We start from the raw sequence: 16,405 nt of genomic DNA, 5'->3' as shown, positions 1-16,405 counted from the left end.
CCGGAACCACAAATGCGCTGGGAGGCACGTGACGCGGCCTCGTGACCAGAACGGGCCACGCGGATTGGCTGCCCCTGTAATTCTAATAATGCGGCGCCAGTGGCGGTTGCCGCCTCGGTGACCGCGCCCGAAAGCCACGCGGTGACGGTCACGTGCGGGCGTTTGTAATATGCAGGAAGCCTCCCATTGGTGGAGCGCCGAGTGGGGGGAAGAAGCCGGCTTCCCATTGGTGGACACAGCCAGTGTTTTGAAACGTCATCACGCACGCCGCGGTGACGTCACCACACACGCCGCCGTCATCACGCACGCCGCGGCGACGTCACCACGGCTCCCCAGGGCGGCAGGGGAGGCGGAGCTAACTACTTGCACTGCTGTTGGCTCCCAGCATTCACCAAAGATCCCCCGTGTAGCCTCCACAGACTGTTGGGGCAAGTGGTGTTAGCGAGTAGCACCTACAAAGACAAAGATCCCCCGTGTAGCCTCCACAGACTGTTGGGGCAAGTGGTGTTAGCGAGTAGCACCTACAAAGACAAAGATCCCCCGTGTAGCCTCCACAGACTGTTGGGGCAAGTGGTGTTAGCCAGTAGCACCTACAAAGACAAAGATCCCCGTGTAGCCTCCACAGACTGTTGGGGCAAGTGGTGTTAGTGAGTAGCACCTACAAAGACAAAGATCCCCCGTGTAGCCTCCACAGACTGTTGGGGCAAGTGGTGTTAGCGAGTAGCACCTACAAAGACAAAGATCCCCCGTGTAGCCTTAACAGACTGTTGGGGCAAGTGGTGTTAGCGAGTAGCACCTACAAAGATCCCCCGTGTAGCCTCCACAGACTGTTGGGGCAAGTGGTGATAACGAGTAGCACCTGTGAAGACCGGCACGACACACGAGGGGGGTGAGTGACCAGCACCCCATTGGCGATGATGTTTACACACCGCACCAGGTACTCGTTTGAGGCTGAGTCGACCTAGGGGAGGCCCAGATAATCGTCACCGGTGTAGGCCGTGAGCGGGAATCGAACTCGGGTAGCCAGGTTCGCAGGGCAGCGAGCGACTACCGCTCCGCAACATTCACCAACCCCGCACTGACCAGCGTGGTGAAGTATGATTATAGATTTGAAGCTTTCGTGACTGCAAGGATTCATATTCTTAGGTTTTTTTCGGTAAAGTCACGTAGGTAAAAATTTTAAATTAATAAAAGCAAAATAAAAATAAAATAAAGATATTATTAACCATGCAAAACAGAGTTAACTACACATATTTGGACCATCTTATTTGACAGGCACTATTCTTCAGTTACCGTATAGTTTCTTCTTTTTTCACACACTGGTTTTCCTACTTTAAGTTTTACCACACATATTTGGCAAATCTAGAATTAATCCCAGCAACGTAGCAAAGTGCTGTTTCATCTACATAACAAAGGCTCAGTCCCATTCACATCAGCCGCACCTTAACAACTTTTAGAACCTCCCAGTTCAACCAGTCTACACAACAAAGACTCATTCCTGGCAGCGGTTTCAGCTGCACCACCTCTACATAACAAAAGGCTCAGTCCCATTTACGCGCACCTTTCCATCAGCCGCACCTTAACAACTCTTGGAACCTCCGAGTTCAACCAGTCTACACAACAAAGGCTCATTCCTAACAGCGTGCTTCAGCCGCACCGAACCTCACAATAATAATATTCAGGGCCTACCTTGGCTCCTCCCACCCTCAACTAGTATATATACAAGGACTGTTTTCTTGGAATCTCTCTCACTTGATACAGCTATCGTGCTGTGAAGGTTCCACCTGAAGACGGAAGCTTGTGTTGCCTCTGAAACATCGTGATTTTTATTTTATTTTTTATTTTACTTTTATTAATTTTAATTTTTATTTTTTACCTACGTGACATTACCTAAAAAACCTAAGAATATGGTGAAGTATGGTCAAGTCACCCGCTCCACCTCGCACTGTGCAGTGGGTTGACAAAATGTGGCCATGGAGCTTGCGTGATTAACACTCTACCGGAATGGGAATTGTTCATTGGATGTTTGCATGGATCCCTCAGGAGAATTGCTGCAAGAGTGAATGTAGGAAGGCGCGTGTTGAGCAGTGGCAATGTTGCCGAGGCGATTCTAATGGATTCATGGTTTAACCGAAGAAATCCATGTATCAACGGTCTAGTAAATGTAGCACACCGAACATGCCTTACGATGTATATTCATCACGCTATTGATGTTTAGTACCCCAATGGCTGCAATGGATTAACGCCATTTATTAATCTGCAAAACCCTCATTGAGTCTCAAGGCTCAATGGATCCCGCAATGGGAGGTTGCTGCAATAGGTTGTTTGGCCAAATCCCATGAATGAGGGGTTATGTGTAAGCAAAGCAGCCGTACCTGCAGCCAGCTCTCCACGCATGCGAGGGCTCAAGAAACCTGGATTCAGCTCATTTGCAAGAGCGACTTGGGTCATTGGTCTGGCAGGAAGGGGGCGATGACTGCTCCTGCTTTGTGTAATCCCAATTGGGCACATTTGTACCCTGAGGTAACACTCAAAGGTCCGCAAGGTTGCGTTCACAACCCATTTGCTGAGCAGTATTTCATCTGCTGGACATCGCAGTCCAATTGCTGTGGGAATGTCCACAGATCTCTTATAACCAAGCGCTGCTGGGCTTTGAGGCGAAAACGCGACCCGTCTATCACAAATGATAGCTCAACGAAGTGGCTTACCATGTGGAAATGTACTGCAGCCAATTGCTCTCAACGAATGTTTCTAAATGTGGAAGGAGAAACTGGAAGACCCTGAAAAAAATCCACGCGACCACGGAGAGAACACGCAGAGGGTCGCCTGTATAGCTCCAAATGAGTCATCTTTAAGCTACAGGTGACAGGTGCAGGCCTTATGAAACAAACAATAGCATGAAACAATAGAATATCGTAGACTGGAGGAAAAGAACGAACAACATGGGAAGTGCCATTGTTTGAGAAAGTATCGGGGTGTGTTATTTGTGATGGATGAGGTGACAGTGACGGAATTGAGTAACAATGGGGTAGAGAAACGGAGCAAGAGTTTTTGGGTGGGAAATCAGCAGCAGCAGTCCGCCTCACCCGTCCGAGACATGGGGCGCTCTCCATGCACGGGGAGGTCACCCCGATGGTGGAACCCGGCTCCCTGGCCAAGCGGCACGGTGCGTCGCTCTTCGTTCGCGAGCGCAACGCTGATGGTGCATTAGTGGGGGGGGGGAAGAAGGCTAGAGGAGTGAGGCATTCACCCAGCAGTGGAGAGACCCTGGCTTATACGGATTGTGAATTGGAGGGAGAGCAGGCTGGAGGCGGCATTCATCCAGCAGTAGATGTGTTGCATGCACTCACAGAATCAAGTTTAAGATGAAAACGGACATCGGAATCCAATGTTCTTCATTAATGTAAAAACGGGCATAAGAATATATTTTTTAAAATACCTGGTTAATCGTTATTTGCCGGCTAATCGCTGCGTGGATTAATTGGCAATCGATCCATGGATTGAGTAGTCATGTGACGTGCCCCCTTTATTTTATCGGCTAATATCCGCAAGATCGGCGTTTCAATCGCTGCCTGCTTTTATTGGAGCACGGCGCTCACGGCTGAACTGCCAAATGCACAGTAGCGCAGCCAGATCGGTACTTGGGTCAGTAGCCGGAACATTTATGATACAATTCAAAAAATAATCGCTCGCTTTTCAACACTCCTCTTTAATATTGCTTTACAAAAAACAATCAACCGGTCGATTGTTTTTGCCTCCACGTGGCAACTTGATCTGATTGGCTCTGTCAGGTAGTGGAGGGTTCTAGTTAAAAAAACAACCGGCATTTATCTAGTGATCGAACCCAAAATAAACTAATTGTTGAATCGTGGGGGTAGTGAAAGCCTATGCATAAAATTAGCCAGTAGTTGCATATATTTTGAATAATTCGTTGAGAACTATTATCTATGAGTGTGGAATGAGGGGGGGGGACCTCACGGACCCCATCTGTAATCATAGCAATGAAGTATCCACCAGGAGGGGACAGACCCTACTTCCAAAGCGTGGCTGGCGTGCCACCACATGGCACACCATCTTCATAATCGCCACATCACCACCATGAATTCCATGAGCCCAAACTCCATGATGCTGCTGCACTCATCACTTGCATTGCCAGCTCACCACATCCACCTAAACGTTCTCTACCCCGTTAGAAAATACGGACACTGACATGTTTAAGAAACAAAACCAGTCCCAACAATGACATCAACAGAAATGAAAAGACCAAAGCAGACGGTGGCCGATGTATGATTTACAGCACGCATCAAGTGCGCTTTTTTATTTAAGTTTGATCGTTTTAAAGATCAACGTTCAGCGTAAAGTAAAAAATATCTTGCATGTTTTAACACTGTCGATGGGCTGTGAAATGGACTATTGGAACAAGCGCAGCCCGCCACCTCTGCTAATCCCCCAGCCGATGTCCAAATACCCATTTTTGTTTTCCCCTGCAACATCCGAACAGAGCCAGTGTGGAGCCCTCACGGTACTACGGGTGGTTTTCCACTGGCCATTTGCCGTGCAGAGTGAAGTAAATCGTGCTATGCTGGCCTCACAATACATCCGACTCGGGGGGGGGGGGGGGGGGCGGACAGACGGTGGACAGACGGTGTCACTGTACGTCCCTTCGACTCGTTCATTGCGTGCGACGCCAGCCAGCAAGCGCAACGAGGACAAAGCATCGCTAAACGCGTCCCGACTCGTCCGTTGCGTGCTACGTCGGTGGCATGGCATGGCACAGCTCCTTCCAGTGGAAAAAACACCCTGGCGCCACCAGAGGCGTGCCGCGCTGGCTCGCCATGGCCCCCCCGGGCGCGGCTCAGTTGTGCAGTGGGGGGAAAAAAGAAAAGGTAGAATTTTACCGCCATTGTCCCACACCGTTGAGCAACAGCAATCGCGGCACAGGCATTTTGTTGAAAATGAGTGTCAGTGACGGCAGCCGGCATGTCGGGAGGGGGTGGCGGGCCGGGGGGAAGCAATCGTGAAGCGTCCATTAGGAGCCATGCACCTGAAAGAGCAGCAACAGCGCGGGCACGCGTCTATAATCCCCACCGGCCCTACACGCCGAGAACGCCGGAAAACCCAAGCGGCAAAAAAACTGAAAAGACCGTACAGTGGGAATGGGGAGGATAGGGCAAAGCAGCTTGGAGGTTGGGATCGTTAGCTAACCAAACGCCAACCCTAATACCCCAACCCTAATACCCCAACTAGCCACGAGTACCAGCCCTCGAGGACTGACCCTAAACCTCGTGACTAACCCCCACCTCCGGTAAGGCTTCGACAGGCCCACTTTTTGATGTTAGTCGCGTTTCGGTTTTGGTGTTCGGAGCGCATGGCACTGAGTGGTCGTTTAGTGACAATGGTGGGAGGGGGTGGGTGGGAACGAACAAGCAGCTGATTCAATCGCAAAGGCTCCATTGATCAAGCGCCATTTCTCACAACCCTCGGCCACGGCAAACATGGGAACTCTTGTCTGGGCAAAGGTGGAGTGAACTTGTTGAAGGGATGACCCAAACAAAAAGGCCCACGTGAAGTTCACGCAATTTTCTCGAACACAAGCCGAAAAAGTAAAAAAAAGACAAACGCGGTCGTAATCGCCCAGACGCACCGCCAGGCTGCTGCGTGGCCTGGGCCATCTGAAACAAGGCGCTTCGACCCCGCAGTTTCGTCGGCGAGAAAGATAACTCGCAAGCGACTTTCTCGGCAACGAAATGCACCGATGATGTAATCGCAGTGATGGGTTTAAAAGCGTACAACAGAAACGTCGTCGTCGGATGTCGGTCGCGTGTTTGCTCCAAAAGTAACATTAAAACATGGCGGGCTAGGAAGGGGTGTCTACTAAACCGCCATTTATTTAGCGGGTTGCCAAATCCCTTAACGCGCCACCGCGGGGGTATCAAATCATGGCAACGTGGCCGGTGAGCTCAAAATTCGTTAAAATGCATAATTGCATTCACAAACCCGGCTCCCAGAGGAAAGTAACGCAAACCCCCAATAATCCCTTCCCAGCACTTGGAGCAATCCCCATAATGCACTGCGGATCACGACGACGCCATCGCCAGTTGCCCTGCTTTAGGATAACGCCCCGTCGTAGTGAAACGCGCCATTGCAGCCATTCAGAATTGGTTTTAGGGCTGGTGGGGTGGGGGGTGGGACGATGCTGCAATGTGTGGTGCGTTAAAGGGCACGACGTAATAGTGTAAGGCAACAAGGGGACAAACGGCTGCAGTTGGGGAAAAGGATTGCGATGTCATTCGGAGTGGTGATACTTCTCAGGAGTGCGCCAACGTTTGGTTCTCGCCACCCCCTTTCATTCCTGGTTAATTCACCGTACGGCAGTCTCCTTTGCTGTGCCACACAATTTTTATCGTTGGTATCAATGCAAACTCGTAGCGCGTCAAAACTTTAACGAGACTGTCATTACACCTTCTCCACTACGGCTCTCGATTCGAGGTCACAATTCGATTCAAGAATATTTTTTTAAATGCGGTGAATGTGTCACCACTGGCTGCAAATCAATTCCTACACGACCATGGCGAGCATGAAAGAATCGACGAGTCGATCCGTCGTGACTTTCGGAGCCAGAGATAAAGAACCCCTGTGAGATGAGCTCTCGACCCAAGATCGATTCATTTCAATGACCATGGAAAACGTTGGCACCGCTAAAGTCTCACGAAGTCTTGTGGCTACTGGACTATCAATGCGCAAAGCTTCCACGTCTGTTAAAGTGACCTCTGTACGAGTTCAGCGCCTTGAATCGCCTCTCTGAACTCCGTAAGCTGTGCCATTTAGTTTAACAAGCTTTAAATATTTTTTGTTCTCTCCTCACAGTGTCGGATTTTGTTTTAGTTTACTCTCAAGTATCTTCCCGAGCGGGTAGTGTCTGCAACCCTAAGGGTCGACAACGAAACGAAGAGATGGGGCACACGTCCGGTCGAGGCGTCTGTCAAGGCACCCGGTGCAATAGCGACCCCCCCCCCCACCCACCGCCACATCCTCGCCAGAATGCGGAAAGAGGAAAAAAACAAAACGCGTCTCCCAGAGGTCTTTTTCCCACTGCAAAACCGAGCTGTGCCACGCCGGGGCCGGGCCAGCCCCGCTGCAGCTCAGACGAGGCACCAAGTTTGAGCTTTTTCCTCACTGCAGAAGCCGAGCCGAGCCAAGCCAAGCCATCGATGTTGCGCGCGATCATACAAGTTGAGGCACGTACACGAGTCGGTGACGGTGGAGTCCTGCACTAATGTCACGCGCAGAATTATCCAGCCCCCTGGCCCTGCTCGGACCCTACCGACCCCACCGACCAACCCCGCTCCCCCCCCCCCCCGAGCCAGATCCCGTCTGGCGTATGAAAAGGTTTGGTTCTGGCTCAGCACGGCAAATAGCCAGTGGCACATCGCCAGTACCGCAACGGACTCCGCACGCTTACTCGGCTCGGTTGACGCAGTGGGAAAAAAACTGGGTACCAGACACCATAGATTTTCACAATTTCCGATTCTGCATCCACATGTGCGCACACCAAAGGCCCCTCCTCCACCAGCCCAGCCCAGCTGCCCACCCCCGTTCGTGTCAAGAGCTGTGGCTCTCTGGGAACAGCAACGATGAAAAGAGAACAAAGACTGGTAAAAGGTGGCGGGGAGATGGGAAGTTAAGTGCCAGAGGTGGGGGTTAGACGTGATGGTGGGATCCACGTTGAATGGTTTAGTTAGGGTTAGGATCAGGGGCTGGTTGGTTAATTTTGTTTATGGTTAAGGTGCGGTTGGATAGTGTGGTGAGAGTTGTGACTCAGGCTAATGTTAGGGGGCTGGTTGTCCAGTTTGTTAGATATAAATGTAGATCTATGGTTTTTGCTGGCTAGTCTTTCAGCGTTAGGCGGTTGGGCAGTATGGATTGGCTACCGTGGTTAAGGATAGAGCTTATTACTGGTAAGGGGGCTGGTTGGCTCATTGATTAGTTTTAAGTTTAGTTCGTGTTGGTTGTAGGGGCTAGTTATATAGTTAAGTTTTGGTGTAGGGCCAAGAATGTGGTTGGCTAGGTTATGAAGGTGAGGGGAACAGTGCTGTTGGTGTTGTTAGGGTTTGGAATAGAGAGAATGCTAAGTGACTGGATGTCTGGTTTGTAAGGATTGGAGCGAGTATGTTGCTTGGCAAGTCAGCTAGTGCATTGGGGGTGGGGGGGGGGGTTAGATAAGGGCAGATTGGTTCGTGTGCTCCCCTTACAATCAATTGACCCCTCCAACTGCCCAGTACTGCAGTGATTTTCACTTCTTGTTCACTCTTCTCTTAGCGCACAGAGCACAGAGTGGGGGGGGGGGGGGGGGGGGTGCACAACCATCACGAGACGCGACGATGGGGGGCGACATCGCCAGCCCAACCTCCCGGGTCCCCCGACGCACACCGGCCAGCCTGCAGCACACACGCAGTCCCACCACCGACCTGCGACCCCTGGATCTGCTCAATCCCTCCCGTTCTGCCGTCCAATCTGGCTGCGTTGTCACAGCGATCGCTGGGCTGGGAAGGCCGCACGACGACCTGGGTCGTCTCACACGTCACCATTCAGTCTCTCAGATTAGTTTTTTCTTCGTTTCATTCATTACAGGCTTATTAATTTTTTTTATTTTCCATTTATTCTGCACCAAAAACGCCGGCCGCAATTTTTAACTCACCGACATCCAGTACGTTGTGTTTTTATCACTTTTTTAAAATCTAATTTAGGCAATCTATTTTTTTTTTGTACAGAATAAGCGACGCCGATACACTGTTGTTAGAAAGTGAGCCCCCCCACCTCTCTTCCGACCCCATCGCCACACGTTCCCTGTTCCCCAATCCCTCCCTCCCGCTTAACACCCCCCCCCCCCCCACTTGGCACCCCCCTCCCCCCCACCCCAAAGACCAGATGGGCCATGGCTCTGGTCGCTACTCGCCGAGCACGGCGAACTGATTGCCGAGCTCCAGGTCGACGCCCTTGGCGCGCTGGCCGTCCTCGCGCGCCCGCCCGCGGTGCTTCACCGTCTCGAACGTCTTCTCCAGCTCCTTTTCCCTGCAGCGACGCAGACATTGACGGGGAGACGAGACAGACCGCAAGATTATAGAAGGGGGACACGGAAAGATAAGATGGGGAGAAAGACAGCGCTATAGACAGGGAGACGGACAATGCTATAGAGATGGAAAGGGGGAGAGGGCGAGGACGGGGAGAGACTCACCTCTTCGTCTCCACCATGGCGGCCGCCTGCAGAGAGGGGAACTGCGACTCGCTCGTGATCTCAGGGGGCTTCTGGGGTCCCCGGCGAGGGGTCGCCGCTGAGCCCGAGCGAGCACCCGGGGGGCGGTAGACACCCCCCACGACCCCCTTCACGTCCAGCGCCTCGGCCGCTAGCTTCGCTGCTTCGGCAAGGGAGGTGGGGGGGGGCAGCAGGAAATTATTTCATCATAACATATTTTTTACCAGGTAAGGCCCACTGAGCTACGTAGATTATTTTTCAGAAGCGACCTGGCTATCCACAAATGATAGCTCACCAAGTGGATTATCACCATCACGTGGAAATGTATTGCAGCAGCCAAATACTCTTAAACACGTGATGTTCATTCTAAATGTGGAGGGGAAAAAACTCCAAATATACAGGCATCAGGGTTAGCATAGAACCCATGTCCTCCTGTATAACAGGCGAGGTAGTTAACATCTTCTAGCCACCGCGAATGGATGGACAGACAGCTCAAACACACGGGTGCTTGCGTACCGGCGGGGGCAGTGGGCTGCGCCTGGCCGCCCTGCCGGCTCCACACTCCGGAGGAGCGCTCGCTATCGCGCGCCGTGCCCTCCCCGTCGCTGTCCTTGTCCTCCTTGCCCTCGAGGCCGCCCTCCTCCTCCACGTTCTCCTCGCTGCCGCACGGGGAAGGAGGGGGGACACGCACCGTCAAGAGGTCATCACGAACAGCGCCGTGGTAATCGGCCATCATCATCATCCCTCCTCACGACACGTCCAACCCAAGCCCACATTTGTCTCAACAGTTCGAATGATGTCTTCAGGAGAAGACAAAGTGCACACCAGAGGAGCAGGGTTCTTGTGGAGCGCAAAAGCTGAAGAATCATTATTGGGATACAGACCAGATCACTTCATCCCCAAATCTGTCTGTTGACTGATGATGCAAGTTGCAATTACTGGTGAAACGTCATACTCGAATTGTAAATGTTGTGAGTTTACTCTCCAACACATCGCTGTGTTGTACTAGTAACGAATTGGCATGTTTTGTTTACGAGACAAACCTTACTAAATGGCTGTATCGGGTGGTGGCGGGTTTAATGACACATTATATATATTTACGCAATCTCACCCAAAAACCTCTATTATGGGCACTTCACCCCCATTTATCTCCCCCATTTCTGTCCATCGAATTTCTGCCAGTCCTAGGCTATCGTCGCCTGTATTTTTCCACATCCTTTTCTGTGCAGCTCTAACAACCCTGTTGCCCTCGGTATTCTTACATTCCGTGTCCCTACTTGCGATATTCCGATTCGCCGTTCTCAACCTCTTCGTCGCTTCAGGAAATTTGGCTGCTTTGTTGTCGTCTCTGCTGCTGCCGCTGCTGCTTTCTGGTGGTTACATTTTTCGACCCGATCCCGGTTTCTCAATTTGGAGATGCGAACCTTGTTGACCTGGGCGTGTTAATGTAATTTCCCAGCGCGGCAGTTAAAACTATGTGGAACGTTTCTTAAATCCAGGCCCCCTCCCCCCACCACCCCAACCTCGGCCTCTGCCCAGCCAGCAGTACAAACGGGAACACCGCTGTCGGCGACATGAACGGTCATTAATTTGCCAATAACACCTATAGAGGACCGCAGAGCTTTGGCAGCCGGATTCGAACTGTGAACCTCCCTCTGCTACAGGCGGTGATCGCACGACCACTGCGTCGCCATCACCACCAACCTGGCCATGTCCGTACCGTGACCAGACTATTTAACGATCTGCTATAGCACTAATTAGACTAGACTATTTTTATTTTACGAGGTAAGGCTCACGGAGCTGTATAGCTCATTTTTCAAAAGCGACCTGGCCACAAATGAGAGCCCCACGAAGTGGCTCATCATCATGTGGAAATATCTAGCAGCCAAATACTCTAAGCACGTGACATTTATTCTAAATGTGGATGGAAAAACCAGAGGACCCTGGAAAAAAAGTCACGCGACCACTGGGAAAGGCATGCAAACCCAATATACAGTGGGCGTCAGGGTTGGGATAGAACCCACTAGCTCCTGCATACCAGACAAGGGAGTTAAACATCTCTTCGTAACCGTGGCGCCCTCTGGCCACCATGACCTGGGCAACAGAGGTGTTCGTCGCATCGAGGGGAGGACTGGTGGGCAGAGGTCACGTGAGAGGCGAGGGCTCGGCAAGCACGCTCACCTGATCTGCAGCGCTTGTATCCTGAGGCCACTGTAGTCGGCTTCCTTCTGCTCAAACTCCTTCCACTCCTCTTCCTCCTGCAAAGATGGCGGTCACGCCGCAGGTTTGTTACAGGCAGCGTCATCCCAGCGGTTCCAAGCAAAGACTGTTGGGGCAAGTGCCATGAGCGGCCACCTATGGAGGCCGGTGCAATTCCCCATGCCCCTCCCCCCACCCACGAGGGCCGTTTGTCCACCCTGGCACTGTCGACTTGTCCACCACGATTAAGTCTTACGATTGGCTGGCAGGAGGTCGCGTGCGGTGGAATTAAAGTGCGGGTAGTATTCCCATCTCTTCCAAAATGTGTGGTCAGCATGGAAGGGTAAATCAAATATCCTTTCGAGAGGGTCTTGACGTCTATAGCAGGAGGCCCGTCCGCTAGCAGTGGTGAGAGCAAGTCATTGCAGGTCTGCGCCTTTTTCCTTCCTCTTTGAATGCCGAGTCTGCGTCAAACCCTCTCTGCCGTTCATTCGCCATTTGGAAAAAGTGACGACGGGAATACAAAAAAAGAACCATGCTGGCTAGGCCACGTGGTCATCAAGCTCCAAACCTCGTGCCGGCAAGAGAGGCCAGCCAGGGTCAACTCCACCCCGCCACACACTGGGGGTTGGGTGTAATGGATAGTGTGGGAATCTGACCCCACAAGGCCTACCTACGGCGGTGGTTCGCAATCTTTTTGGAACGGTGTACCCCCCCCCCCCCCCACAAATCAAGGTTAAAGGGTGTAGAGTGTAGGGTGAAGGGTGTGGAGTGTCGGGTGTAGGTTGAAGAGTGTGTAGTGGAGGGTGTAGGGTGAAGGGTGTGGAGTGTCGGGTGAAGGGTGTGGAGTGGAGGGTGTAGGAAGAAGGGTGTGGAGTGGAGGGTGTAGGTTGGAGGGTGTGGAGTGGAGGGTGTAGGTTGGAGGGTGTGTAGTGTAGGGTGTAGGTTGAAGGGTGTGGAGTGGAGGGTGTAGGTTGGAGGGTGTGGAGTGGAGGGTGTAGGTTGGAGGGTGTGGAGTGGAGGGTGTAGGTTGGAGGGTGTGGAGTGGAGGGTCTAGGTTGGAGGGTGTGGAGTGGAGGCTGAAGGGTGTAGGTTGACGGGTGTGGAGTGTAGGGTGTAGGTTGTAAGGTGTGGAGTGTAGGGTGTAGGTAGAAGGGAGGGGAGTGGAGGGTGAATGCAAGACGCTGGGCTGTGTGCGATGGAGGAGGCTGCAGGGTTGCAAGCTGTAGAGCAGGGGGAGGGGGGGAGCCCCGTGTCAACCATTTCGCAAGAGCGCACTCACTATTCCCACAACCATCACTATTACCACTACCACCATCACCATCACCACTATCACCACCACAATAATTACCACTATCATCACCACCACCATCACCATCACCACTATCACCACCACAATAATTACCACTATCACGACCACTATTACCATCACAACTATCAATACCACAACTATCACCACCGCTACCATCATCACAATTACCATCACCATGAGCACCGCCACTATTAATAAATATTGTGACGGTGGTGGAAATGGTAAGTGTCGTGGTGATGGTGGTCATGGTGACGATGGTAATTGTAGTGGTTGATGGTAGTGGTCTTCGTAACAGTCGTGGAGATGGCAACAGTGGTTATGATGGTTATATTGGTAGAGATGATAACAGTAGTGGTGATGGTGGTGGTAAAAATCGTGGTGATAGTACTGACGGTGGTAGTGGAGTGTGTGTTGATTGTGATAGTGGTGATTAGTGGTGGTAACAGTAATTGCGGGAGTAGTGGTAGTGTTAATGGTAGTAATAGCATTGGAGGTTGTGGTGATGGTTATAGTGGCGATGCTGGTGTTAGCAATGTGAAAGGTAATGGTGGTGGTGGTGAGTGGCGGTAATAGTAGCTGGGGGGGTGAACATCCCTCTAGCGAGGGTGACGGTGTTGGTGGTAACAGTGATTGTGGTGGCGCTAATTACGGTGGCATTAGTAAGGGTAGCGGTGATGGTAATCGCGATGGTGATGATGACGAGGGGTTTTTATTTTAATTTCCCCACCACTCAATGGATGACGCCGGCCAGGGCCTCAGCACAAGCACAAGGGCCCCGCGTGGCACCCCTCCCGAACACGACGTGCGGCGCGGCTGGCGCGGTGGCGATGAACGTCCCGTGGACATGGTGGGTAGCTCTAATCCGCAGCGGCGGCGGTAATGATGGTGGCGACGTCTGATGACAAGGGCCGGAGTAACATCCCAACCACCACCACCACCATCACGCTATTGCCAATGGACACCGGTAATGGTTGCGCGAGCGATTATAAAGATGGTGATGATCGTGGTGGATATGGTAACAGCTGTGGCGATGATGATGATCGTGGTGGGGGTGGTGGGGGTGGTGGTGACGATGACGACGAGGATTGGCGAATGTGGCGCCTCGCTTCACCTTGACCGCGGCGCTATCCGCGTTCTCCGAGCCGCGCTGCGCCTTCTCCCGCTCCCGCCTCGGCTTCTTGACGGAGGCCGAGGCCGCGGCCTGCCCTCCACCCGAAGCCCCCGCGTTGCCTGGAGCGGCCCCGCCGGCCGAGCTCGCACCTCCGGCGGCAACAGCCGCGCCGCCCGCCGTGGCCGAGACCGAGGGAGCGACGGCGATGGCAGCCGCCGCGACCGGCGGCGCCGCCGGAGTCGGGGCCGCCGCCGCCGCCGCTGCCGCTGCGGCCGAGGGCCCGACGGAGGAAGCCGAAGAGGAGACGGGGGCGCCCTCGTTGCCGCCCTTGCGGCCGCGGTCTTTCTTCTTCTTCTTGTCGCGCTTGGCGAAGAAGTCATCCAGACTCTTGTCCTCTCCGTCCGCCATGCTGCCCGGTAGGCATGAAGCGATTACTTCGATTCGATTGCGCCCCGCCTCGAGTCGACTAATAGCGAATCGATTCCCGTGGGAGTGGTTGCATGACGCGGGTGGGGGGGGGAGTGGGAATCGATTCACAGCGACTGCGCGTGAATCGATCCTTTACGATTCCTACTCTTGACTTTTTTTTGTCTCCAAAGTCTCGAGTGGAGTTTCTCGACGCTTTGGTTTACAGCCCCTGCAGAACCAGCAGTGGAAATTCCACATTCCTATGGCAGGGGCGAGTATTTACATAGGACAACAACCACTGTTGATCCGGACAACTTTGTATTTATTTTATCGACCCCCCTCCCGAAAGGAGTGATGATGGCCTGAGTCAAGCACCCGGCCTCCACCGGGTTTTGTGTCAACTCCACGTGTTTAATGACCACGTGTTTTAGTCCATCAGTCCGTTGTTTTGCCAGACCAATATATGCAGCAGAACTTAGGCGAGCAAACTCTGGAGCAGTTTCGACCTCGTGGGTCTCATCAGCAAGTCACGCCAAAACCAAGCTGCCGAGTTGCCAGATGTCTCGTGGCAAGGTCGTGCCATGTAGCCCATGCGACCCCGTTGTATCGAGTTGACAGTGGCAGATCAGACCGAACAGATGACCCAATGCATGCCGTGTCTGTAACAACACTGGTATTCAAAGGGAATATATAATTGGGGACGTTTCGGGCGATGCCAATTCTTCAGAACACACACAGGCCAGAAAGGTGGAGATCAGAGACAACATAAACAACACAACGAAGACAGCCAACAGAGCACACTTAACACGGTGCCAGCCAGTTCGTGTGTGTATGGGACAGCAGACGATCTGTACAGAGACCACAGTGCCAATAGCGGTGCACATGAGGCAAGGCAGTGGTACAAGACAGCACAGACAACACACACAATGTAGGCAAGGCACAGTATAGACCGGACAAGATAGTGCAGATAAAAACTCAACTTTATTTCCCCAGGTAAGGCCCACTGAGCTTGTGTAGCTATTTTTCAGAATCCACCTGGCGATCACAAATGACAGCTCAACGAAGCGGCTCATCATCATCATCACGTGGACATTTATAGCAGCAGCCAAATACACATATACTGTCAGTACACTACCACCGACCAGGCCATGCAAACTACACATTGGAAATGCACAGTACAGACAAGACGCAGTACACACCAGACAAGACACAAAGACAGTATATACAATACACACACACAGTGTATACAATACACACACAGTATATACAATACACACACAGACAGTATATACAATACACACACAGTGTATACAATACACACACACAGTGTATACAATACACACACACAGTGCATACAATACACACACACAGACAGTATATACAATACACACACAGACAGTATATACAATACACACACAGACAGTATATACAATATACACACACAGACAGTATATACAATACACACACAGACAGTATATACAATACACACACAGTGTATACAATGCACAAACACACAGACAGTATATACAATGCACATACACACAGACATTATATACAATACACACACACACATACAGACAGTATATACAATACAAAGATAAAGATCCCCCGTATAGCCTTAACAGACTGTAGGGGCAAGTGCTGTTAGCGAGCACATATGAAGGCCGGAACGGTACACGAGGGAGTGAGGGAAATAAGTATTTGACCCCTCTGCAAAACATGACTTAGTACTTGGTGGCAAAACCCTTGTTGGCAATCACAGAGATCAGACGTTTCTTGTAGTTGGCCACCAGGTTTGCACACATCTCAGGAGGGATTTTGTCCCACTCCTCTTTGCAGTTCTTCTCCAAGTCATTAAGGTTTCGAGGCTGACGTTTGGCAACTCGAACCTTCAGCTCCCTACACAGATTGTCTAAGGGATTAAGGTCTGGAGACTGGCTAGGCCACTCCAGGACCTTAATGTGCTTCTTCTTGAGCCACTCCTTTGTTGCCTTGGCCGTGTGTTTTGGGTCATTGTCATGCTGGAATACCCATCCACGACCCATTTTCAATGCCCTGGCTGAGGGAAGGAGGTTCTCACCCAAGATTTGATGGTACATGGCCCCGTCCATCGTCCCTTTGA

At 51.9% G+C, this 16,405-nt stretch overlaps 1 protein-coding gene across 2 annotated transcripts; it reads right to left on the bottom strand.

Moving 5' to 3' along the window:
- Positions 1-8,911: 8,911 nt before the first annotated feature.
- LOC133358214 (protein CDV3 homolog A-like) lies at positions 8,912-14,317 on the bottom strand. 2 transcript variants are annotated; one of them, XM_061576458.1, is made up of 5 exons: positions 13,876-14,317; positions 11,435-11,508; positions 9,770-9,912; positions 9,236-9,413; positions 8,912-9,072 (listed from the first exon to the last, which is right to left on the bottom strand). In XM_061576458.1, exons 1-5 carry the CDS (start codon positions 14,281-14,283, stop codon positions 8,949-8,951), a joined length of 927 nt encoding a protein of 308 aa, XP_061432442.1. In that variant the 5' UTR covers positions 14,284-14,317; the 3' UTR covers positions 8,912-8,948. The 2 variants fall into 2 exon arrangements, with proteins under 2 accessions (XP_061432442.1, XP_061432441.1); XM_061576457.1 differs by having other exon boundaries at positions 11,435-11,511; positions 13,876-14,315.
- Between the last annotated feature and the right edge of the window lie 2,088 nt (positions 14,318-16,405).

The sequence above is a fragment of the Lethenteron reissneri genome, chromosome 61, assembly GCF_015708825.2.
Source record: "Lethenteron reissneri isolate LAM-NWPU_2019-01 chromosome 61, ASM1570882v1, whole genome shotgun sequence".
NCBI classification, from domain to species: domain Eukaryota; kingdom Metazoa; phylum Chordata; class Hyperoartia; order Petromyzontiformes; family Petromyzontidae; genus Lethenteron; species Lethenteron reissneri.
Note: the sequence above shows the minus strand (reverse complement) of the source record. Positions and strands in the feature narration are given on the sequence as shown.

Coding starts and splice junctions, on each gene's coding strand:
- LOC133358214 (XM_061576457.1), bottom strand. CDS start 14,283: ATGGCGGACGGAGAGGACAAGAGTCTGGATGACTTCTTCGCCAAGCGC. Junction 9,913..11,434: donor ATACAAGCGCTGCAGATCAG/GTGAGCGTGCTT, acceptor CCCGTGCGGCAG/CGAGGAGAACGTGGAGGAGG. Junction 9,414..9,769: donor GCAGCCCACTGCCCCCGCCG/GTACGCAAGCAC, acceptor TTGCCGAAGCAG/CGAAGCTAGCGGCCGAGGCG.